Source organism: Bacillus rossius, assembly GCF_032445375.1.
Source record: "Bacillus rossius redtenbacheri isolate Brsri chromosome 4 unlocalized genomic scaffold, Brsri_v3 Brsri_v3_scf4_2, whole genome shotgun sequence".
NCBI lineage: Eukaryota > Metazoa > Arthropoda > Insecta > Phasmatodea > Bacillidae > Bacillus > Bacillus rossius.
In genome coordinates, this window is record NW_026962011.1 from 38,600,611 (window position 1) to 38,626,003 (window position 25,393).

The 25,393-nt window shown below is 36.2% G+C and overlaps 1 protein-coding gene across 6 annotated transcripts in view; it reads right to left on the reverse strand.

The window, feature by feature from the left end:
- The window catches only part of LOC134542098 (E3 ubiquitin-protein ligase UBR4), a 166,287-nt gene that overhangs the window by 45,602 nt on the left and 95,292 nt on the right, over positions 1–25,393 (reverse strand). For 4 of the 6 annotated variants that reach the window (XM_063386036.1, XM_063386041.1, XM_063386040.1 and 1 more), the window contains 16 exons: positions 22,301–22,493; positions 21,442–21,579; positions 19,881–20,332; positions 18,806–18,907; positions 16,861–17,037; positions 16,114–16,275; positions 13,192–13,347; positions 11,322–11,496; positions 6,548–6,698; positions 5,712–5,943; positions 5,477–5,626; positions 4,534–4,809; positions 3,749–3,993; positions 3,143–3,287; positions 2,095–2,292; positions 144–318 (listed from right to left, as the gene is read on the reverse strand). In XM_063386036.1, coding sequence (XP_063242106.1) covers positions 144–318; positions 2,095–2,292; positions 3,143–3,287; positions 3,749–3,993; positions 4,534–4,809; positions 5,477–5,626; positions 5,712–5,943; positions 6,548–6,698; positions 11,322–11,496; positions 13,192–13,347; positions 16,114–16,275; positions 16,861–17,037; positions 18,806–18,907; positions 19,881–20,332; positions 21,442–21,579; positions 22,301–22,493 — 3,127 coding nt within the window. The remainder of the gene's footprint in view (positions 1–143; positions 319–2,094; positions 2,293–3,142; positions 3,288–3,748; positions 3,994–4,533; positions 4,810–5,476; positions 5,627–5,711; positions 5,944–6,547; positions 6,699–11,321; positions 11,497–13,191; positions 13,348–16,113; positions 16,276–16,860; positions 17,038–18,805; positions 18,908–19,880; positions 20,333–21,441; positions 21,580–22,300; positions 22,494–25,393) is intronic. The other 2 variants (XM_063386042.1, XM_063386039.1) reach the window with 1 other exon arrangement.

Here is a 25,393-nt window from a genome sequence, read left to right on the forward strand (position 1 = left end):
ACCACACCCTAAATTATTCTCAAGAAATTAAGTAGAAAATAAATTTTACTACATTACGGCAACACAATACTATCCAGCCACCCATCAACGACTCAACTTTCTCCAAAGCTAACATTTTGCATTAGCTAAACACACACACTCACCTGGTTTATTCTTCAGCTCTACAACTGCCTGCACCGAGCGATTGTTGTAGTAAATGTTAATTGTGCGCACCATTTTCGTCCTTTTGATGTCCCCTATGCGTGCAGTTATCTTGCTGATAGTATGACTGCCGACTAGCTTAACAATCTGTGTTGTCGTTGTGAACTTGCCCTCAACCTAAACAAATTAAAGGATACACAATAGTGTATTGTACAACAAATAACACTATTGCAATTTACTATAAATATCTGGCAAGTGAGAATAGGAAGACTACAAAATGACAGGTCTCTTTTGTAATGAATCTAGAAATTATGGCCAACAAATGAGTGCTAAATCATAGGTAAAGTTAATTTTAATTGCAAAGTGGCAGAATGAAAATTATAAAAGTATAAATTAAAAACCTGTTTCTAAATACAAGATGGATATGCACAAACCGGAGGACAAGCGTGAGGTACCAACAACCAATCTTACCAAGAACCCATCTTGAGATCAACTGCTTCTTTGTAAAATACAGATTTTGGCATGAGCCTGCCACTGTATTTTATTTATTAATTATTGTACTTATTTTCTGATTTATTTTAGAAATGTTAGTTTTATTTAATTACACTTTTAATTTAGTTTATTCACTTAATTTGTTAATAAGTTAACTTTAATTACTTGGAGTAAATTTGGTTCTTAATATATCAAGTTGGCAAAGATTTGAAAAAATTCTGGAAACTTGTAAGTGGGACCCCACCCTTCTGTTTGCCGAGTCAAAAGCCATTAGAAACTGACAAAGACTGCAACTGTGTTTTGGGAGAAATATATAGGTGTACCCTGTTTTTAATTGCTCGATGTTCGTTGAAGTTTAAAAACGTCCTTTCACATGTAAAAATTAAATATAATGCATCATGATAAAGCAGACTTAAACCTTTTAATAACTTTTCAAAGACTTTTTTTTTTAAATTAAAAGTTTAAGGCTTACTAAGTCATCACTCAACCCACCAAATTCTTTAATCATTTTAGTAAACTTTTTAATATACTTTTAAGTCTTCATATAATCTTGTACCTTTTTATAATTATTTTTTTTATTATTAGTAGATTTTTCTGTTGAGCTTATTTGTGGAAAAATAAACAAATAACTTTATGAAAGTTTAATGTTAGTTTTTAATTCTATTTTACTTTTAAGCATCGCGTGCGCAATTAAATGTTGGTAGGTATAATTTGGTAAGATGTATTGTAAAAGCAATTTATATTAACTTATTGTTATTGGTTGTTTTTGCCCCATTTGGTTATATTTTACTAAGCAATGAATAGCAATTTTTTTTTGGTACTTTAAATTCTGTTCACTACTATCACACATTGTAAATGTTTTTTTTTTTTTTTTACTTACTTACTTACTTACTTACGTATTTATCAGTCATTTGTTTGCATATTTTTTTTTGGGGCCATACATTTTTGTGGTTGAAGCCACGGTAAATGGTCAGCCAGTGTTCAGTAAATTATAAATAGTTAAATGTTATGTTATGAAGCCACTGACAAGATTCAGCCACTGTGGGAATGGGAACGGAAGTTAGTCGCTGGAAGTTTCCGCACTGACTTACTTGCAAGGTCTGAAACTATTTCTGTGCACCAAGTATGAATGTTACAACAGCTGTTAAAGTAAAATGTTTTTTCACATCGGCGCACCCTGAATTCTCAAGGAATTGAGCAGAAAACAAATTTTATTTTATTTTGGCAACATAATACTGGCCGTCAATTCATCAACAATTACATGCCGTATATATTTCTATTTCTGAGGACCTTGGACGTTAAGATTGAATAAGTAAGTTTCTCTTGTACAAAAGGGCAGGGACTTGCAGGAAACGATCGCAAGTCCATGTGTCTTCCAAGTGTTCATAGGTACACTTAAACATTGCATGCTTAACATTCACAATAGAACGATAAAAAATAAAAATTTTTGGGAAGAGAGACCTTGATGGAGTTCATCTTGATGCTGGTGAAGGGGACCTCCGGGTTGTTGCAAACGAGGCAGGGCTCGGACTCCAGGTAGTAGCCGTCCATCTCCACGAACTGGCCCAGCTGGTTGTAGAGCGTCGCGTTGGGATGGTGTGCCAGCAGATGGTTCTGGGCTCGCAGAACCCCCACCGCCTGCTCTATGTACTCCGACATCTGCAACCGCACAGTGCCCCGGGGCTCTTGATCCATCTGCAGTTCGAGCCTTTTGACAGTTGGAGGTTCTCAGGGAACGAACCTGGTTCATTTCCTTCAAGCTTCACTCCAGCACGGTACCTAACATTGGTGTGGTTACGTGTGTGAACCAGCTGGTTCCAAATTTTTAAAAGCTTTGTTAGTCTCAGTTGTCTTTTATTAGTTAAGTAAACCCAAGAGAAGAAAAAAAAAACAGATTGGATTTATTGCTGGATGGTTAAGCATAGATGCTTAATGTGACAATACCTCCACGATTATGCCAAGCTCTGAACCTGCGACACTTCTAATAATGAGTGATTGACCTCACAGAGGATACCTCACCCAATGAAAATTCTCTCAAAACCAAATTTTGTCTTTCAGGCCAAAACAATTTCCTGATTAAAATTTTTTCTTGTGCAAAGAAAAGAGAACCTAAAATAATTGCTCCAGTTAAATTTATGCTATCAAGCAATGATTAATGAATTTATATGACATGAAAACCACATTATGTAAACAGCTTAGTACAATCTGAAACACCTGACTTTCTGCAACTCAAGTGACGGATGTATGGCCAACACACAATTATAAATTATGCTAAGCTAATAAAACCTCTGCAATATTTACCACATGGGGTAAAGAGGTTTCATGAGGGAAAAAATTAAGAAGGAATTATGATCAAATATGCAAACAAAGTGAAAACTGTGATACCTAAGAAAGGGTTCAAAGCTAGTTAGTAACTTGTAGCTTCTTAATGATATTTTGCAGACAATAATATTAATGATAAAAATCTCTCGACTAAACGACGATAAGTTAACTTAGTAATGTCACCCACCTTCTTCCCGGCCTCTATGCGCTTCAGCGAGAAGTATCCCAGCAAGTCCACAAACTGGGCAGCCTTGCGGCCATATGCCGGAAGCTGTGGCCAGAGGTGCCACAGCAGGTCTAGCAACGCTTCTTGCTGAGTCACAGGCGAGTTCCTGTTCATACAAACATTGTACAAAAAATCACACCAGCAAGGATGTATTGTATACCAATGTTTCCTAACCTTTTTGTGTTATCCTAACCGTTATTTGCTGAAGTCGGTGGAATACCACCGCCATACCATGCCATTTTATTCCAAACATTTATATTATTTTAGTTTTTTATTCGGGTTAAATATTTGTAGGGATTTTATAGTAAAAAGAAAGAGAGTGTCTTTTAGTACTGATGTGTGTCAAAACCTAAAATTGGTAATGAGCAGATTTATGTTTTCTAATGCTGCAAATCAAAATCCAAAACTCAAAGAGTGCCTTCAATCCACCCCTTGATTCCAAATCCAGATCTTAAGGGAAAAAATTAATTAATGTATCATAAGAAATATAAAATGTTCACTGGGAAATGCTTATGCATGCACTAAATACATAAATAAAATTCACTCTCTTCGAACCTGTACACTTACTTGTAAATGGCTAGGACGAGGGCATGCGCCTGCCAGCGCACACTCGTGGCGTTAGTCTCCAGCAGGAAGGTCCTGACAAACTTGATAAGCAGCTCTTTCTTTACGTGGGTGTTTATCTGGGATACAAGCAACACGCACTGCGCCTCCTCGAACTTGGCTTCCATGTCGGAGTCGTCCGACTTCTCCCGCTCCTTGCGACTCCCGCTCGCGGAAGGCTGCCCACTGGTCGACGTAGACGAAGACGACTGCAACACATTGTTTGCAAGTTACCGACGACCCGCTACACATCTGGGCTCGCAATTCACCTACACCTTTAAAAATCAGAGCAAAGCTTATTTCAACTTGCAAGCTCAACCTGGAACAAATTAATTATTCGAACAAGGAGCTCCACAATCATATTCGCCTTTGGATCATCATGTGATACTAACCACAATACTATTCTAAAAAGACATTATGGTTGTACCAATTTTAACATGCATTAATTCTGCCTACAAAGCATTATCGATAAACGATTGAGCCACCAATAATATAATTAAATTGTAATTGATAACTGTATCACTAAATACTGGGAACAATATATAAAATAAACCACCATTTGAGTTAAAAAAAAAAAAAAAAAATTATAATGTTTGAAGTACTGAAAAGAGTAACATTCTTAACACTAATTCAAGTAATTTTAAAATTGCGATAGTGTGAGTGTGAATTAAACAAATACGTTTAAAGGTTTTACAACGCTTCACTTGCCGTCTGACGATCCAAATGAAACCGGACGACCGGCTGCTCACCTGGGCCGGCTGCGACTTGGTGCCACAAATGGCGGCCTGCAGCAGCTGGAGGACGGTGGAGGAGACGCCCTCGTCCAGGTGGCAGCTGACGCGGTACAGGAACGGCAGCACGGACTCCTCTCGCAGGCAGAAGCGCTGCCAGTTGCCCGTGCGGCTCGACGCCACCTCCACGCACGCCTTCAGGTGCTCGATCAGCTCGACCAGAGAGTCGTAGGGCAGCGTCACGCCGTGGGGGTGCGTCTCCACTCCGCTCGCACGGCAGCACTGACGCACACACTACGACACACGCGCACCAAATACAGAACTACTCAGAATGCACGCTTCCCACCTAACAAATAATATGCATATGAAATAATTTTACATTGAGGAAACTATCAAAAAAAAAAAAAAAAATTAAACTAACATGTTATGCGAAGTTTAACTTTAATTTAGGTTACGAAATGAATCTGAAAAATGTAACAATCATTAAAAAAAATACATAAACTGCACACATTTTAAAACAATTTAATTTCCAGACTCTAATGAAAAGTCATCTCAGTCTGTTTGAAAACACATCTATTTTTTTGTGAATTTTAGAGATACTATTCACATTCTTCATCTCTATATATAAAATTACCTAAAAGCTTTATTTTTTGACTGCTGTTATTTTTATTTTTATTTAAAAGTGAAATTTGGCTTTGCATTATTCACTTTGCTCATGATAAAAATCTGTTTATTTTAAATATATTTTTTATAAATCACAGAAATGATTATTAAATTTTATCGGTTTGGAAAATCATCATTGCACTTCATAGAACAGTTTTAGATTCCTACGAAAGGAGAGAACACTTGTCACAATCAACAGTGGAATTAAAAACCAATTTTTCAAGTACGCCCACTAAATGAACTGTTACCTGTTCCACGTCCAACGACAATGCAGTCAGATAAACTCATATTTCCTTACCTCCATGTGAGATTCCAGGGCATGAAGGTCTCGCAACTGCCTGTACTTCTCCTTGTTGCCACAAATGAACAGAAGCAGTTTACGCACTTGTCGACGCACAAATGGTGTTTGCTGGGTCATCATGTATTCACATAAGTGATAATACCAGGGCTGAAATGAAACAAATAATATTATAAAGCACAAAAATTGAAACGCAAAATATATTTCAGTCGTAAAATGGTCCGGACATAATTACCTGTTCAAATGTTGACGATACAGACATTCCATTGTCCGCCTGCTTCTGCACCTGATACGGAAGTCGCAGGGCCATTTCTGTCAGTAGCTGTGGGTAAGCTTCAAACACATCGCTGGCGTGACCCTTCACATACTGGCGCAGGAAGAACGGAGACATGTCGGGCGGGGAGGTAGTCAGGTGAGGTTTCAGAAGGGAGCCTCCGATTACCGTCCCATTCTCTTCAGAGCTAGAGCTAAAAAATGTTTTGCACGGTACAATAAAACTAACACATACACAACACACTCAGCCAACACAATTTAAGGCCATCAGGAAATTAACAGTTTACAAAGCCTGTTTGTAATGTATGTGTGTTCATGTGTGGTGAATAGAGAATTTATGTTTGTGAAGAATTTTTTTTTGGCATAGTAACGACTCCGTGAGAAAGTGTGTGCAGGATGAGCATGAGAGTTCAGTAACACCAATCTCAGTCATCACTCCAATAGTTTTGGACACCGAGTCACGATTGCACATGGTCCTCCGAAGTGGTGACTGTATATAATCCTAGAAAATGGCAAGTGTCTTACCACATTTAAGAAAGACATAAGTAAGATCATGACTGGAAACAAAGCCCATGTACCTAGCTTTAAGAACCTATATTGCAAATGCGCCAATCTAAAAGGCATGTTAAACATTTCTCGCAACCATGGGCTAATGACGTTATAAAACTATTTTTTTTAATCTCCCAATGGTAAGTTTCTAATCGAAAATAATTTTAAAAAATTATAGTTTTTCCCTTCAAATCTATGCATAAAATGGAGAAAGAAAGAAGTATTTTAAAACCACTTGTTACTCTTTACCTCTTCCAATACTGCAGTAAAGCCTTCAGCAATGTAAGGCAGTATTCAATCACTCCAGCCTGAAGAAGCATGGATGCTGTTGCTTGTGATACAAAACTGGAATTATCATGGCTACTCCTGGATGATATTTTGGCACGGGACATCAACACACCTGTGAGGGAGGGAAAAAATTACCTTTTTAAGAAACATAAAATCTTAAAAATAGCTTCTGCTAACAAATCATCTAAATATGTACTGCAAAAATGACTTTTTTTACAGCAGCACTACATCATATGCTAAATAAAATTCCAACACTGTCATATAAAATAATACATTATAAAGGAAATGAAAACTATAACATGAGTTAAATGCAAATCTAAACAGCAATTATTTTTCTTTTTTAAAAGATGTGCAATGTCTAAGAATTGAAAATGCAACCACAGAACAGTACACTACAACATAAGATGTAAAATCAAAACAAAGGTTGAGAAATGTAAAATAATTATTCCATTGTGGTTACTGATTGTTATCATACATCATTTGAAGAAAAAATTTCCATACTGACTTGTGAGGCTGGAAAGAGCAGAGCCACATACTTATTCCAGGTGTTTGGTGCTGCCTATTTGCATTTTTGTTTCTTGTCATATTAGCTTGTAATTTTTACATCATCTTCATCTTTAATTATTGAAGGGTCTATCATTTTTTAAAAATTATTAGAAAAATTATATTATAAACTTATTAAAATAACATTTTTCAGAGTCCCAAATTGTAAATTTTGTCACCAATAACTGAGTAAGAGACAGCTGCATGACATCTAGTGAGGTGGAGTGGGAGAAAATAGAAGGTTCTCAACTGTTGGTGTGCATGATACAAATATATATAAATTAGGGATGGGGCGACCGAATCCAATATCCGCCGAATCCGCCGAATCCTAGGGATTCGAAGGTTCGGCGGGTCTGATATAGGATTCGTCAAAGGATTCGGTTTTTACTATTTACGGGAAAAAAAATACAGTAAAACTCGCTTACGAGGTCCCGCATGGTAGGTTTTTCCGTATAAAGCGTTTAAATTGCCCGAAGTCTCGTCATTTACGCCATCAAATGTGTGATATAATGTCCGTTAAAATTTTTTTCGGAAACTTCTTGTCTCAAATAATGGCACACGTAAATATAGAGGTGGGTCGAAAAGTATCAACCTGATACTTTGACACTGATACGCGCCTGTATCAGGAACGGAAAACGAGTACACTTGAAAAGTATCAGAGACTTTAGTATCAGTTCAGAATTCACCTGGAACAACACCACGGCCAATGAGCTCAGTACCCGATCTCAGATGACGGTCACTTGGGCGGAGCTTGTGAATGGGGAGGGAGCAGGAACGACGAATAAGGGATAAAGAAGGGAAATAATGTAGGGGAGAAAGCGCAGGGGAAGGCGTTGAAGCCTTGAAGGAGAGGCGCAAAGCGATATTGTTACAAGCAGGGCTGCCACTCATGGGTTTTTCACCCAGATCTGGATTTTTCCAATGGTGTTTGGGTTTCTGGGATTTTAAATAATAAATTCCAACAATTCTAGGTTTTTTATAATTTTAATTATTTTTATACCTAAAACAATAATAAAGGTAGTAGCTACTGTATCTGTTGCAATATCTGTTTGATAAATGCAAACAAGTCTATGTGTTTCACACACAAAAATACATATAAACACAAAACTAGTTTTCAAGAAGCTAAGTCGAATATTAAATTAGACACATTCTTCAAAGAGGCTTGCAGAACACAAAACCAATGCAACAATTAACCTTCAAACCAATCTTGTAGAATCAGACTCTGAATAAAGACTAACGTACATGATGCAGTTTTATAAAAACAATTACCGGTTTAAAGAATGCAGTGATGGTGTTTGTTTTGTCATGTATATATTTGTAGGTTTTTTTATGATATGTGCTGGTCCAAGAATTACTTATACAGCCATTTTGCTGCAGTGTAATTTTCTTGTATTGGTTGTATTCAACCGTTTTCAGTCTTGTAAGGTAATTAATTGTTTTATATTAAAACCAGTTATGTTTATATTTTTGAATTAGTACGCAAACATTTTCAACGATAGCATTTTAGACGCATCTGGGTTTTTTACCCATGTGTCTGGGTTTTTTTTTGTAGGTTATCTAGGTTTTTCATGAATATCAGAGTGGCAGCCCTGGTTACAAGTCGTTTTGTTTATTGCCCTATTTCAAAGTACGCTCAGTGCGCAGTGCGTGCACCGTCTCGTTCAATAATAAAACTAATGAAAATTTAATATTAAAAAGTACATGAATACAAGATATAATATTTATATTTGTGCACCTAACAGCTATGAAAATGCAAATAAATTCTCAGTTGACACTAATAACAGATGTAATCAACATATGGACTTTCTTTTTTCGAAAACAATTAGCAACTAGTGTTTTTATACATTAAAAATGCACGATTTTATCAAAAGTAAAAAATAAAAAAACAGATAGGTACATTAGTGAGCATACTAACTATATCAATGTTTACGTTTCAAATGTTTCTTCAGATTAGTCGATGATTTATAACTCAGTTTTTGTTTACACAAATTACAATTAGCAAACTCATTATTTTCCGTGAAAAAATTCCACACAAATGAAGTCTTTTTCGTGCACTTATCCATTCCTTATTTCACTATAAAGATACTAACTACAAAGCATGACAACCCGCAACATGGTGATACACGGCCAGGACGAACTGCAGTTAATGTTGAACTGATTGATACTGGTTGTATCAGGCGGGCATGAGAGTATCAGAGGTAGAGAATTATTACCAGGCGTGATAAATAATGTATCAGATTCTCCTTCCGGTCGCACGGTCTGCGTACGCGGAGCTTTGTTGCCTCCTGGGACCGTCTGATACAGAAGTATCAGAAACTTGTAACATGGTACAATGCTGTATCAGTATCAGGTTGTTACAGATACCGAAAATTGCTGTAACAACCCACCTCTACGTAAATATGAAGAAAAGACAAATGAACAACAACATACGAAGAAATATGGATGATGTACCATAACTACAGTACAAATCCAATAGTTATTTTAAGATAATTACCATAAAAAGAACTAAAGATTCTTTGTAGAATACCATAATTACTACAGAAGCATGATAGCTACCATATTTGCACTATAGTTATCGTAACAACTGAGATGTATATTTACCGTGATAGTAATGTATTATTTATTTATGACATAGTAAATTAAAGAACATTGTTAAAAAAAAAAAGGATGTTAAACTTTGATATGTACGGTTCGCACATGTTGCTAAGAAATAATGCGATCTGAAAGAATGCAGTACTACTACGAAAAGTGAAAATGGTACTCGTGGATTTTTAGGTTATGGCAGTCTCTTTCGTTTTTCAGTAATATCGGCCGAAAATTAACGAGCATACTGTATCGGAAGTCGGCAGAAATGCCGATTCAACTAAATATTGGCAAAATCGGCTTCTTCAATACAGCTCTACATTTAATGACATGAGTAAACATATTTCAGACTTCAGGATATTGAAAAAGACTTTAATTTCCATGTAGGTTTATTGTGTGTATGTTTTTTTTGCAAGTGTAAATTGAATGAAGTAAAATGTTTTTATTTTTATTACTTTCAATTGATTAAACTTTAATGACCAGTTACAGATATTTATGACACTAATTTTGAGGTTAAGCAATTTTACTAAAGCATTCCAGCCAAGCAGGTTGCCAGCGAGAGACGCTTCTCTTTTGCTGGAAACACTATCTCCAATCGTAGAGCTAATTTAACTCCTGAACGCGCAGAATAAATTATTGTTCTGAATGATAGATTAAAGAACAGAATTTAATACTCTGTGACAATCATTCTCAGAATTATTGTGCTGAAAAGTGGAAATGTTGAAACAATGTGAATGTACTTTTCAAACAACATGATTTTTGGTGCTAAGTTTGTTGAAGCTCAGTAAGGACTCCAGAAAAATTGACAAGGGTGAAATTTTTCCAAAGATATGTTACATTTACACAAACATATACTTGGTTATGTTAGTTGGATGATATCAGTTACTAATGAACCAATGGAAACAGGTAAGATTCAATGAAAAAAAATGTTATTTTTATTCTAGCAGTGCAAAATGTAAACACACCCTGTAAATAGTTACCCAAAATTAATAAGCCCACTTCATTTTAATACTTTATTCAAACATGATATTAAGTTTAAGATAAAAATAATTTCCCAAAAGTGTAACTGTACCACAAAAGCTCGAGCTCGGCTCGAAGTAAAATTCTTAGGCTCGCAGACCTCTAGTTATTTATAGAAAAAATCCTAACCGCTAATCTGTACTAAAACTGAAATTTCTCATGAAAAAATTGTTGTCTTTATATACACTTATACCAGAAATGTACCAAACTACATGTGATAAAGTCAAGGGACTTTTAGTGCAAGCAGAATACATCTCACTTACATTAGATATGTGGAAATCATATATTAAAAGATTCGGGTTTGGGTTCGAGATTCGGCAATTCCAGTCGAGGATTCGAGTTAGGATTCGGATTCGAGGAAATCAGGATTCGCCCCATCCCTAATATAAATAAATAATAAATAAATAAAACACATAGCAATTAGTGTCAGGATAGCTGCAAAGCTATGGTGCTGATGCCTAGTAGGAGTCAAACTAAAACGTCCGCCTTCCAAGCACTATCTCCATAAGAAAATGAAGTGATGATAACAAAACAATATTAAAACAGAAAGGATAATATGAATATTACAGAATGGTAAATGCACACTCACTTAGGAACCTCATTATGACCAGGTGAACCTCCCGCTGTTTAGTGCGCTCGCAGATGTTGCTCACATCAGGTTCCTTCATCTTCAGTTCTCCAACAATTGTCGTCAAAACTTTCTCCAGACACACACAATCCTTCTCCTCATCACCGTCGAGATCAGATGTCAGCATCAGAACAACCTGCACATAAGAACCAATGAGGAACAACATTTCTCTATCCCTTATAAGGCTCACAAGGTCAAATACTATATCATATTTAAAATTATTCTCAAGAGTAAAGAGAAACAGCAGAAGCAGCTTCTTAAGTAATAATTACCACACTCTTTTTACTGCTTGTAAAAATAATTAAAATTAGATTTTCATTTTCAAGCTTAACAGAAAAGATTAACATGCTACTCGGTTTTAAGCTATTCTAAAGAAATATAATTGTGTAGTTTAAATGGAATAAGATGGTAACTAATACAATTATTAGGTACAGGTATTTTGCTGTCAACAATGAGACAAGGCCATACTTCCAAAAAGTTTAATATCTGAAATATTCTTAAGAAATATGCTCTGCACTTCCCAACTTCTTATGGAAACAGAAATCGTTCACATCACCTTGGTTATTACAGAACTCTACACTTCAGAAACTGAACTTGGCAACTTTTATTGAATAAACCCACTACAGTAAAACCTCCATTAACGAATATTCTATTTAACGAAAAACCCCATACAACGAAATAAAATTTTGGTCCCGCCGAACCGCCATAAGATCAATGCTGTTTTAACCTCTAAATACCCAATTTTATTTGTTCCGAAATAGTGAAATTCCCTTTACAACGAACTGCCGCTTTTGAAAAACACGCAAAAATAAACATCTCCTACAAGACATCCGCTAATTTTTTTGCATTCACTGCTTAAAAATACGTGCGTATAACCTTAAAATAATAAGCAACATCGCGGAAGGCAATAAATAAACAAAGCATCATGGATAACACACGTCGTGTATACATGCCACACTTTGTTCAAAATGGCGGGTACATTTAGCGCTAGTGGCGGAAACCTCTCGTACCATAGCTCTGGCAAGACGAACAACTAGTGTATTTTGTGTTTCTATGGTTAAAGATGCGCACACGCAAATATTTTTAACTATGGTGTAGTACAATTTCCGTTTTTTTCAGTTTTCACTGTTGTTTATTTATTTCCACACGTAGTTACGGAAATCAACACGTTACTACTGTAAAATGAATTCTAATCCTAAAAAGCTACGACAGATTAACGTTAAAATAAAATTAGAAATTTTAAATGCAGTTGATGAAAGTGGAAAAAAAAGTGATATAGCTAAACGTTTCGACATCCCGGCGTCTACACTTTCGACCATATTATCCAACCGGGAACAGATCGAAAACAACGCTTCTCTGGTAGGTACAAATCGAAAACGTGTGAAAGTATGTAAAAATGATGATTTGGACAAGATACTTTTTGACTTGTTAATGGAGGCTAGGGCATCAAACATCAACAAAGGCATGCCAGGAAGCACTGGGGATGGGAATTGATAATTTCCAAGCATCAAATGGTTGGCCATTAAACAAGTGTATTCTATGTACTTTTTCATGTTTAATTCCTCATTTCGTATTAAACAGTCAGAAAGACAGTTCTAGCCATTTATGTGAAGCTTTATGGTGACTAGAAATATATCGTGCGAAACCTCCATTTAACAAACCCCTTTACAACAAACACTACAAATTTTGGTCCCTTGAGATTTGTTAAATAGAGGTTTCACTGTATATGGTCGACACTGACGTGAATTTGGTAGTTTACCAACATAAATTCATTAAATCCTAAGGTTGATACTAATCATAAACTAAGATGCAAACACAAAAGTCAAAGCACCTGCATGAAGGATATTGCTCTGACGCCACCCACATTCTTCAGTTTAGGAACGTACTCCATCAGCCTCTCTAGGATAGCCAGTCTAAGAGCGTGCAGTTTTGAACTGCTCTCCGTGTCATGTTCTGGCTCAGGTTCCAAACCTTCTGCATCCTGCTGCTAAACACATCAAAATACGTGACAACTGTTAGCTAACTGAACTGATAATAGAAAGTTTTCAGAATGACATACTTTCATAAGTATTAATTAAATTAGTACATCTCACAAAAACAATACAATAAAAAAATACAAGCTTCTAAGTACATTTTGATAATCGATTGAACTCTTTGCCTTACTTAGCTAGTATTTCTTGTCAGCCACTAATTTCATATGTACCTTATTTAACCCAAAAATAATGAAATGGTTTTCACTTACTCCACCAAAATAGTGATGAAATTAAGATGCTGCATTTTTGTGATAAAATAATTTGTAATGAATGCCCTAAAACAGATATAATTAGAATAAAAAAATTAATTAATTTTTCTGTTTGATGTGTTTTTAATAGTGACATTCATTGAATTACCATTATTAGAAGATGTTATGATATGAACTTTTTTTTTTTTTTTTAATTGCTACTTAATCTCATGATATAACTTGAATTTTGGTGCTGTATGGTATAACTTGCATTTTGGTGTTATGTTGTGTTTTGAAATGCTTTTTGGTGTTATTTTGGTTTTATCTCAATTCACCATATAATCTTGTTCCTACGGATTGGAACCTCAGACAGTGCACAGGCGGACAGACAAAAACTTCTCCCACCACCACAATACCATGATTTATTTGTGTCAATGAGCACACATATTCAGTAAACTGAATACAGAAAGAAGAAGAAACAGAATTGAATTTATAGAGAAATGCATATTTTGGGGTGATAAAGAACATAATAAAAAGACACAAGTACTCTATTACACATTAGAACTGGGCCGATCAGGGTGTTTATCGATCACTCAGATACCAATCACTTGCTGCCTATCCAGCCGATAACCAGGGGCCCGGCAAAATTTTAAATTGTGATAGATGCAATTATTTTTAAAATTTACACTTTAGATGCTATTTTTGCTAATATGTATTAGCAAAAAAGCTTAACTTTCTTTTTGCCAAAAAAAAAAAGTTAAAATTCCATTTATTTGCAAAAAAAAACGAAATAATTTACCACAATACCACTTTTAATAAAATAATGTTTCTAAACTTCTATTTGTGTTTCGTATAAACTAGTCTATAAATGATGTTAGGAGGTAATTTAACTTTGAGATGTTGGTGACACTGACTGTGGAAGAATACCGTTACCAGGCGCCATTTTCTGACTGTTCGGTTCGTGGTTTTAGAGAGTTCGTTATGTGCGGAATTTTGGAGTAACTTCGGTGGTTGGTTGAAGATTACCGGGAACAATGGGTGTGCCGTGCACACAATACATGTTGTGGTATGTAGGACTGGTGCGGTGACGTGTGTATGGACATTCCGTGGACTTATATCAGTCGCAATTACCTGCGTGGTCCTCCGGTGAAAGCATGGGTTCAACTTTAGAACAAGGGAGCGGTACCGTTCGATGGTAAACAATTTGAGAATGCATCATTTCAGACTTGCAAGAATAACTGTTTTTGCAGATTTTCCAAAACTCGATACACATGAACCAACATTTACAATAAATTTGCACTTCGAGGATTTCTCGCAACACACCCTTACATATTTACTAGTGGTGCACCGATATGACTTTACCGATTACCGATTCGATTACCGATTATGAGAGCAATAATCGGCAGATACCGATTCAGTTACCGATTATAATGAAGAAATTTTTTTAAGTGTAATAATGCACACAAATTTTTTTATTCCCATGTGAATTTAATAACAAGATTAGGTAAAATTGAGAATACAGTTATAATAACAGTATAAAAATATATAAAATACACTATTAAGTCATTGAAAGGAGAAATTAAATTAACTTCTATTTAAATATTTGTTATTGTAAACAACTTGAACTACAGTCTAATAATTGTAATTTACAATAGGTAAGTTTTTGTTGCGGAAAACTAGCATTATTATCGACTATCACATAAGGTTGCATCAAGAAATTACCGTTTAACAATGTAAACATGCTGCTTTATTTTGTTCACTTGAGTTTATAGAAAAATGTTTCCACACTTCACTTTTTTTCTCCCTACTCGCCATCTCACTATAGTTATATAAAAATGACTAAAAACCAACTCTAGCAGATGTGATTTTATTTATGTTAACTGAATATATAAAATTATAAGTACTTTTTCACTTTTCACGTCACATACAAATAACAAACGGATAATGTTACCAAAGACGCCCATAACGAGTTTGTAAAAAACTGATAAAAACTAGAAGGTATCGGGACCACGATTTTGAACCGCTACTACGACTCGAAAAGATTGATTGTCATAGAATCCACTGCAACTGTTTGTGGTATTTTGATTGCGTGCCATCTATTTTACTTCTCTGGCTATACGTAATGTACAAGGCCACTAAACAAAAGACGAAACGTAAATAAACGTGTAGGAAAAATGCATTTTTTATTGTTTGAGGCAATGAGATTTATTAAACGTAACGAAATATCTGTAATTATGATATGACGCAGTTAGATGAATTTTGTATTATATACAAATATTACCGTATTTCGTCCTAAAATGTGTAACAAAATATTACACGGTAAAAATCAACTTAATTACGCCGGGACGTAAATAATCGGCAAAGTAATCGTTAAGATAATCGCCGATTACGATTAATCGGTAAGTACCCATAATCGCCGATTACGATTCATCGGTATCCGCATCGGTGCACCACTAGTATTTACGTTAAGGTTGTCATTTTTTAGATGACTGAGGCGTCAGATGATAAATGAACACAACACATCCGTGGCACCTGGAAGCCGCTGGGTGCTCCGAGAGAGCTGGTCTCGCTGCGGGCCCCCACCAGCGCCTCCTGCATGTTGTCTCCGTACGCAGAGCTGCGCCCCGACACGTTGTGCTCCCCGGTGATGCTGTCCACTCCACTGCCGCCACTCTCCGAGCCCGCGCTCCCACCCTGCATCCACACCACACGGCCAGCTCACACTTACAAGGCTCTTGCTGCCAAAATGTCTTCAACACTTAGCACTAAATTAGGTAACAAGTGTGGTTCATGACTGAATGCCTTCAGGTTCTGTCTCACATTCCGAGTTGGTTATTTCATTTTCTTATTATTACTGTTACACAAGGAATTTTCCTGTAAATTTATTCCAGAGCTCTCTGGTATTGGATGTTGGCTTACAGATATATCAACTAAATTATTTTCAAGCTGCAAAGGAGGGGGGAAGGGGGAGGGGGGAAGAAAAAAAAGAGAGTGCACGCGAGAGAGAGTGAGTGCGAGAGAGAGAGAGAGAGAGAGAGAGAGAGAGAGAGAGCAAGGGTATGATAGAGAGAGAGAGCGAAGGTATGAGAGAGAAAGAGCGAGCACGATAGAAAAAAACTGATGAGTTTATATTACCATTTGATAATAATGCTAAATCGCTAATCTGGCAAGGCAGCGGCCTGAACGTATCGGATCAAATTCCGTTACACTACGTATAGTAGTATCCAACACAACGACCCGAGACAGAAGGACGCTAGTAAGGTGAAGGTTGTACAGTACCCTAGTTACCTGCTCGGCAGGCGACGTGCGCAGCGTGCTGCCGTCGGTGGCGGCGGTTGAGCCCTCGTCGTCGGAGCCGCCTGCGGACGCAGTGGTGTCGGAGAAGTGGCCCGCCTCCTGCACCTGGCCGGGACCCTGGGCCTGTGCCAGACCCTGCGAGGCCAGCACCTGCAGGCTCTTCGCAACCAACAAGCTCGTCACAGCAACGCAGAAGACATTCATAGTAAATATTAGTCAAGTTTCTCTACAGACCTTAAAATGCAAGCTAAATAAACAGTAAATAATCAGAATAGGAAATATTTTTTGACGTGACGTCTAATAAAATGATGAACGCCGGCTGCACGCACAAAAAAATTTGTCCCGTTGCGCACACTGTTCCGTTACGCTGTGTCCCGTTACGCTCATTGTACGCTTGCGCCGAATCTATCTCTCTTCCACTCGATTGGCCTATGCGTCCGAGGAGCAGAAACACAGCAGCAGCACACAACTTACATCCACACGTAAACTGTTTCGTCGACTGTTTATAAAGTGAAGTGAAAAGTTAATGTGGTTTTCATTGTTTAGAACAAAAATAATTTCGGCAATAAAGGTTAATTGTTCTTGCATTTTAAAAAATCTGATTACTAGTATAATTTCAAGTATTTATTCTTTTATTATTAAAATAAAAATGATTTAATTTTATTCATAAAAGTATGCAATCATTTCATCAATGTTTTGTTATGACGTCACGTTAAACTATCGTCCGTAAACCAACTTTACAGACAACCAATTTTTTTTCCCACGGGTGGATTCCAGCTGTTTACCTCAGGCACTAGACACCATTTCAGCCCTGCTGATATTTTTTGGTTCACTCAAGAGTTTATCATAACCGTCAGATTTCATTTCAGAAGTGTTTGCTGTTTTATAGTCAGTTACATTTTACATCTTCACGTTTGGTATTCCCGTTAAAACTACAATGATGTTCAATAATATGGCAAAATAGCTAATCTGGCGTGGTGTTTAAAACCTTCGCTTACAATTATAGGAAACATGAAAATATTTTAAACTTAACCTCTTTTATCGCATAATCGTCGCACGTGCGTAATCGTCGCACCCATATTTTAGGGCGTCAAAATTTGGATAGAAAAAAAACTCTCGCGTAAACGTAGCATGATGTTTTTGGTCCCGCTATTAGATGCTGAGCACTTTGTGTAGGTATCTTTTCCGTATGAAACGAAGTATTTTAAAGTATAAATATAATATTTATTCAGAAATTACCGCGTACGTATTTAAATAACGTAAATATGAAGCTGTCTGACATGTAAATTTTATTTTAAAGACTTTTTAAACGTTATAATCTACATTGTTGGTCTGTGTCACTGCAGTGTACCGCTTACAAAAATGTAGCCAGCGCTCGTTGCAATCATTACTGTTTGGTTATGTTGCTTCCCGTATAGAGCGCGCACACGTAGTCAAATATCGATATCTCACCGATTGCATGCAACGCGCGCTCTCTATGCGGAACCGAGTTAACTAAATTTGATATCCCGCTCACTCGTGGTGTTTACTACGGTAGTTACGCGTTCGTTCGTCTTGCATTTGGATCACAGATTTTGGTTTTCTATTTAAAGTTTGTTTTTATATTTAAAGTTTAAGAAAGGTTTTTGTTGCATGACTTATTAAATTAAATTGTTTGGCGTGCTCTTTTATACTTCACTTCGTAAATAAACGTACTTTCCATGAATGGGTTTTGTTTTTATGAATACTTTATCTACAAAAAATTTTTTTTTTTTCGCATAATCGTTGCACCCCTACTTTTCATCCTTGATCTTAGAATAAAATGTGCGACGATTATACGAGAAAACATGGTATCATGTAGAAATACTTCTAATGTGGCACAAGGGTACACCTATTCTCATTTCACGCACGAGAAAGAGAGAATGATTCGGCTCCGAGAGGACCTTACCTGCAGTGCAGGGCCAGTGAGGTTGTGCAGCTCCTGCAGGTTAGCCAACCCCTGCTGCAGGTCTTGCTGCAGCACTTGCAGGTCCGCGCCACCCTCGTGGTCCTGGACAGTGCAGACAAGCTAGTCACTCCCACAACACAGGCCAGACACAGCCAAAATGCATTATACTGAATCACCAAATGTTTAATCAAATGTGTGGAGAGAAAAAAATACTAACAGAAAGCAAGGAACATGTAATGAAATGGAATTCATGTAAGTATTATATGCAGAAAATTGAATAATTTTTCCAATGTGAACACAAAATATATACTTAACTAAACTTAATTTAACGAGTCAGAAATAAAAAAAATTAAATATTTGAGAACTGGATATTCAATTTGAAATTCAAACACAAATAAATTTAAAAAATTATTTATCACCAAAATGTACAGCAAGTGGATATCATTTACAAACTATTTAATTTTTAAAAATGTAACATGTATAAAGGCAAGAAAATTTATTGAGAAATTTGGATATGGTTTTCTGCAAAATATTTCATACATGCTTTTAATAGGCAAAGTAAAAATACAATGTGATTAAAAATAAAAATTATTTAAATCCTCAATTTTCAAGTGCAAAAAAAAATGTTTTACAAGTTTCTAAAATTCATTTTGGAAAAAAAAATTGAATTTCGTGAATAATTTAATATTGAATAAAAATTTTAATTATTTTCTCTTTTTTCTTTTGCTAAAACTTTTTTTTTTGCAAATGAGATTTTTTTTACCATAAAAATACTTATTTATATTTTTCTTACAAAATTTGAATATTTCAAACAAAATTTTACCTATAGTAATTGTAGCAGACTTAACCCAACCAACCTCTTACTTTGGTATTATTTATCTAATTTCCCAGAATTCACTACACTACACATACACTTTATCTTTCAATACAGGTTTGTAATTTGTAAAAAAAATTTATTTTGTGGGATTCTAATTGTTACTATTGGAATTCAATATTTGTATTCAAGAATAATATGCCATTTGTATTTGATTATAAAAACTGATGTTCGCACATGCCACCATCCAATGAGAAGTACCTGCAGACTCAGAGCTATGGCCAGCTCGACCATGGTCTCGTCGTCAGCGTCAGGAGGAATGTCGAGCAGGGGGTGGAACGCCCCTTGCGCCCTGAGCAGCGCCTCGATGGGGTTGACATTGACGGACACCCCGCTGGAGCCGTCCGGGGCGAGCAGCACGATGGGCTCCACGCTCTCCACGCCGCTGTACCGCTGGTCGGGGGCCGCCGGGGCAGGGCCCGGGGACGCACACCGCGCCGGGCTAGGGATCAGCACGCGGCGCCGGCGGTGCTTGGGGCGCAGCACCCGGATGACGGCCTGCTTGGCGCTGAAGCTGACCGCCGTGTCGCTGCAGAACAGCAGCTGGAGGTAGAGCTTGGCGGCGAGGGCCGCCGTGCCTTCCAGGTCGCACATCGTGAAGGCGTGGATGATCTCCACCATGGCGTGGACCGTGGCCTCCACGTGGGTCAGCCCTGTCACGAACATGGCAGGAAACAATACTCCCAAGTAACACTACTGCCTTTGAATATATATACTGTATAGAAGTCGACAGCCCAGGTTAAAATTTTTAATACAATCTTGAGGTAGTTGGTTAATTCACCGCCGCAATCGCCACCATCTCTAGGGCATCGACTTGTGGTGGTCCCTAGCGGGACAAATGTCGGAGCTCTTCAAACACCCCTTCCCCCTCCCGTTGAACGACCTTGAGCTGCAGTGAATGTTGGATTGTGGGGGGGGGGGGGGGGGGGTTGCGGGGGGAATGACAGCGAGCGACAGTGCTGCGCTCTAACGTGTAAATAACAACCTAAGACGATACAGGACGTTACGGCAGCGCACTGCAGCGGTGAAGTTCCCAAGCTGCTCATCATACGCTCCTGAAAAACGTAGAGTAAATCCTATCCACTCGCGACTTCTATACAGTATATATATATATTCAAAGCTGTTGCTACCCATCAGCTGAAACACAGCTAATTTACTGATCAAGGTTTACAGTACCATATTACTAACATGAGTTACTAACATAGAGACTTAACGATACAATTATTAATCCCTTACTGATGCCAACAGCAAATGAGCTGAGTGTGGTAATGACATAAAAAAATATTAGTACAACAAAGTTATATTTATTAAAATTTAAATAAATATCTGTAATACGACCATAACAATTAGCCTGTAATAAAGTCGAATAAAAGTTGTAGTCATCAAAATGTGTGTTAATACACCATATAAAACCAAAATGCTAGTTAGTCGTGAAAAAGATATAAATTTCTGAGAAATATGTTATAGTCGAGGTCAAACAGTAAGGAATGACTACAGCAACATACTGAACTAAATCACTGTTTAAGCAAACAAAACCTGTAGAGTCGTTCCAATAACACCAAATATGGATGTGTTAACAAAAGAGTGGTATATCCGTAATGAAATGGAGTTACTATATTTCTTTTTATAACTGGACACTGATTTCTTTGGAATACCACAGGGTGCACCATGTAATCATCTAAGGCGCATACTTTGAGAACCACTAATCTAAATAAATTATTTTCACTAATACAACAATTTTTGAAGCTGATGTAACCAGTACCTGGCACACAGACCGGAGCTAGCGCCAGGTTGTTTGGCCGAGCTTGATACAACAACCACATTGCTTCCATCAGCTGAACCATCAGATGTTGCGAGCCACTGTCAACCTTTGGTTTCTCTTCTGTATCATCAATCACAACTGGAAAAAAACAATTTAACCTCTAAAAGTAATAAAAGGGTTTCTTTTTAAACAATTTTATGAGAACCTTTTTCAAAACACTCATTTGAACCATCTAGATGAGGCCAAGTTTGGAAAATTTACTGTTCTATACACGCAGAATAAAAATTACACACATACATGCTAAAAAAAACAGCTGATTCAGACAAAAGGCAAGAGAAATAAATATCAAGCACTTCAGGACAATATCATGTGTCACAATGGTGTGGTAGTGTATAGTTATGAAGATACTTTACTCAGTAACAGTATCAATATGGACAAATTAAATATTTACTTACTTTTGATTAGCCTAAGGTGCATTATGAAATAACTTTAAATGGAAAATGTTTAGCAGTAAAAATTTGTGCTTCATGTCAGAATATGGGCACAAAAAGAGAAAGTTAGAAATATTGCAGCTTTAAAAATACTGTATCAATTTAACTTCAAATAAACCCTTATAGTGACTGTTTGTAGATTATAGTAATGGGGTGCATCCTACAACCGATGAAATTCTAAAGTCTTACATTATCAGGAAAACTCAAAAAACTTCACAAATTCTTGAGGAAGCATATATAGAGCAGAAAATTTGGCGAGATAGCTGCCGTATCACAAACAGGGCTGTTTTAAAAATACCATCCAAATAAATTATTTTTCAAACAGTCAGTTAAAAACTTTCAACAGCAAATAACCACTGAATATGTACCTTTGTCATCCACCATATGTGTAAACCTATCTTGACTGTCAACAAATTTGGCCAAATTGTAAGGGCGTGATATAGCCACACTTCTAGCCATCAAGACCAGACGGTAGAACGCTTCTGCATCGAGATCCTTGGCATCATACACACTTCTGAATGCTGTTAATGATGACTGAATGTAGTTCAACACAGCCTGGTCCTGCACAAAATAACATTACACAATTCTTTCACTAATGAAGTGGCAAATGCACACTTAACATGGGTTTTATTTAAGTTCATACTGCACTGATTGCCAGTGTATCAATGTACAAAACATTAACTATTCCTGTGCTTGAAATGGTCAAATTTGAGGTCAAGTTTGAAAACTTTAATGTTTCCCAGGTTTGAGGCAACACTTACAGAGGTGTGCGAAGACTATTTTTTTCAATATAAATCACAGTCGAAGACTTTGCCGAAGATGATGAAAGTCAAAGATCACTTTTTTACTACACTTAAAAAACTTCGTAAATATAACTTAGTTAAGTGCTTGATTAGGTGTTTTCACATACTGCATATCACACAATCAATATAGGTTTAGAATGTTAACCAACTGCCATTGCTTTTAAGTGAAAAATTATGAATGTAATAGCAAGATTAACTTAATAAGCTACATTTGTAGCAAAATGATAATGCAGGTGTTAGTAACATCACCAAACAACTAAAAATAGGGCTTTTACTGTATTCGGGTCACAAAAAAAAAAATCTTAAAAATCTTTAAACTTTTTAAGTTTTTACTAGGGATGGGATTTTCGAATCTTGGATTCGTCGAATATACCGAATCCTATGGATTCGAGGATTTGTAGGATCCGAGTAGGGATTCGAGGTGGGATTCGAGGTGGGTTTTTAAGAGTTTAAAATTGTTTAAGTAATTTAAAATTGTAGTGCTGGGCGAAGTTTGAAAATTTCAAACCGAACCGAATCCTTACGTTCGGTTCGAAACCTCTTAAAATATATTCGAAAAACCGAACGTTCGTTTTAAAAAAAAATTACGTTTTTATAATTTTCCAACCCCCATTTGAGACCATTCACAAAACAGCACAACAAAATTCCATTACTTGTAATATTCCGACTTTTATCCCATAATCGTCGCCTCAACAGTTTCAAGCGCAGACAAAATAATAAAAAAAAAATTATTAATCGTCACATAACTCTCATAGCATTTTTTCATATAGGCGCGCTTTGTTTTTTGTTTACTTTAGAGAATTTTGTATGCATTTCTCGTACTACGTAATATAAACTATCGTACAAATGCCAAAGGTATTGTACATTATACCTTTAACTATAGTGCGTGTACGAGAAGTGTTGTAAAATCACCAAAGATTGCGTACCCCATACGTTAAACTAAAGCGCATGTACAAGAACTCTCGTATTTCGGCAAAACTAACGTGATCGAGTTAACACAAGACAAATGTGGTAGGAAATGATTACGTAAATTATGTATTTTAAATTACTGAAATGTATTTATTTTCTTTGGACTTTTCGGTTATAACAGTCAGGTACTGAAAATAATAATTTAATCTTGTGTATTAAAAGTACTGGTCCAGTAAATTTTACAGTACGGTACTAAGTTGACTAGCGTAGTTGCGGCAGCCATAATTATTTCTCGTGTTTTCTTTTTTCCGACGCAAATTTTTATAACCACACTGACTTACGTTACGTTTACAATATTATTGTTCTTGAGGTGATTTGCGACTAGCAGGACTTACGTCGTTTAAGTTTTCCAAATGGAGAAAAGATAATGACGACCCAGATGACCCAGAACCACCCCAAAAAATGTCTAAAGTTTCTTCTGACGAGCAGCATTCTTCCAAGAAAACAGCAACTGCAGTCAGCGGGTTTTGTAATGTGGATAGGTAACTTAATTCACATTTGACTTTTTTTAAATGTCCTATTAAAAAGTTTTACTTTTTAAAAATGTTAGGTTATGTCTACCACAAAAATATGTTATGTGGCCTTATGCTGAATGTTCGTCATCTTTATAATCTTATTTTTTTTTTTTAATGAATGTTAGTGTACACTGAAAAAGGAAGATAGTCTTTTTGAAATTTAGATGGAACTTCTTCATGAATTAAAAGTATATATATGTAAAGAAATTAAATGAAAAATGATTTTCTCTACACTGTTTTCTTTCCTTCATTATTTATTGCATAAACTTTACTTATAAAATGTTTTGCAATGTTTTAATAAAGCTAAGCTATATAATGTTTTAATTTTACATATGGCTGGAGAACCTTCCTTTCTCACCATTCAGTTAAAGACCAAAATGCTGGTGGTCGGTTCATTTTAATTCAAAACAATTATTTCTGTATGAGGTTCGGTTCGGCTTGGTTCAAAATTTTTTTTGCTATGGTTCGATTCAGTTCGGTTCGGTTCGAAACCAGAGAACTGAGGTTCGCCCAGCTCTAGAGAATTGTATACCTAAACTGTATTATAAAGGTAACGGAAATAGCACAAACATAAGATAAACTACGCTGCATTTTGTCAATTAGCATAACTACTCGATCATTTCCAACCTTCAATAATATAACATTGCAGAAAAAATGTAATTTTTTTAAATGGTGTCTGTTATACAAACGTATTTTATTGAAAACATAGGAAGGATTAATTTAACAGAGAATTAGACAGATGCAAACTTATGTGTGTGGTTTTTGAGGTTATTTGTCTCTATTTTATATCAGGTGTATACACTATGCACTTATTTTACAATTTTATAAATACACATGTGATTTTTTTTAATACATAGTCCTATGTAATTTTTTAAAATAAATGTGTGATTTTTTTTAATAACATGTGGTGAAGTTTAGTGTGGGACTGGGATTCGAGATTCGATGACAAACACTGAGGATTCGAACAAACACTGAGGATTCGGATTCGACCAAAATGTGGATTCGTCCCATCCCTAGTTTTTACGAATTCAAAGAAAATGTCTCTTAATAAACCTTCAATTTTTCACAGTTACTACTGAGCAATCCAGTCTGCACTCTACCTGAATTATGTATGAAGTTGTTTGGCATTAAAAAATTAAAAACATAAAAACTTAGGAAGCATTTTACATAAATA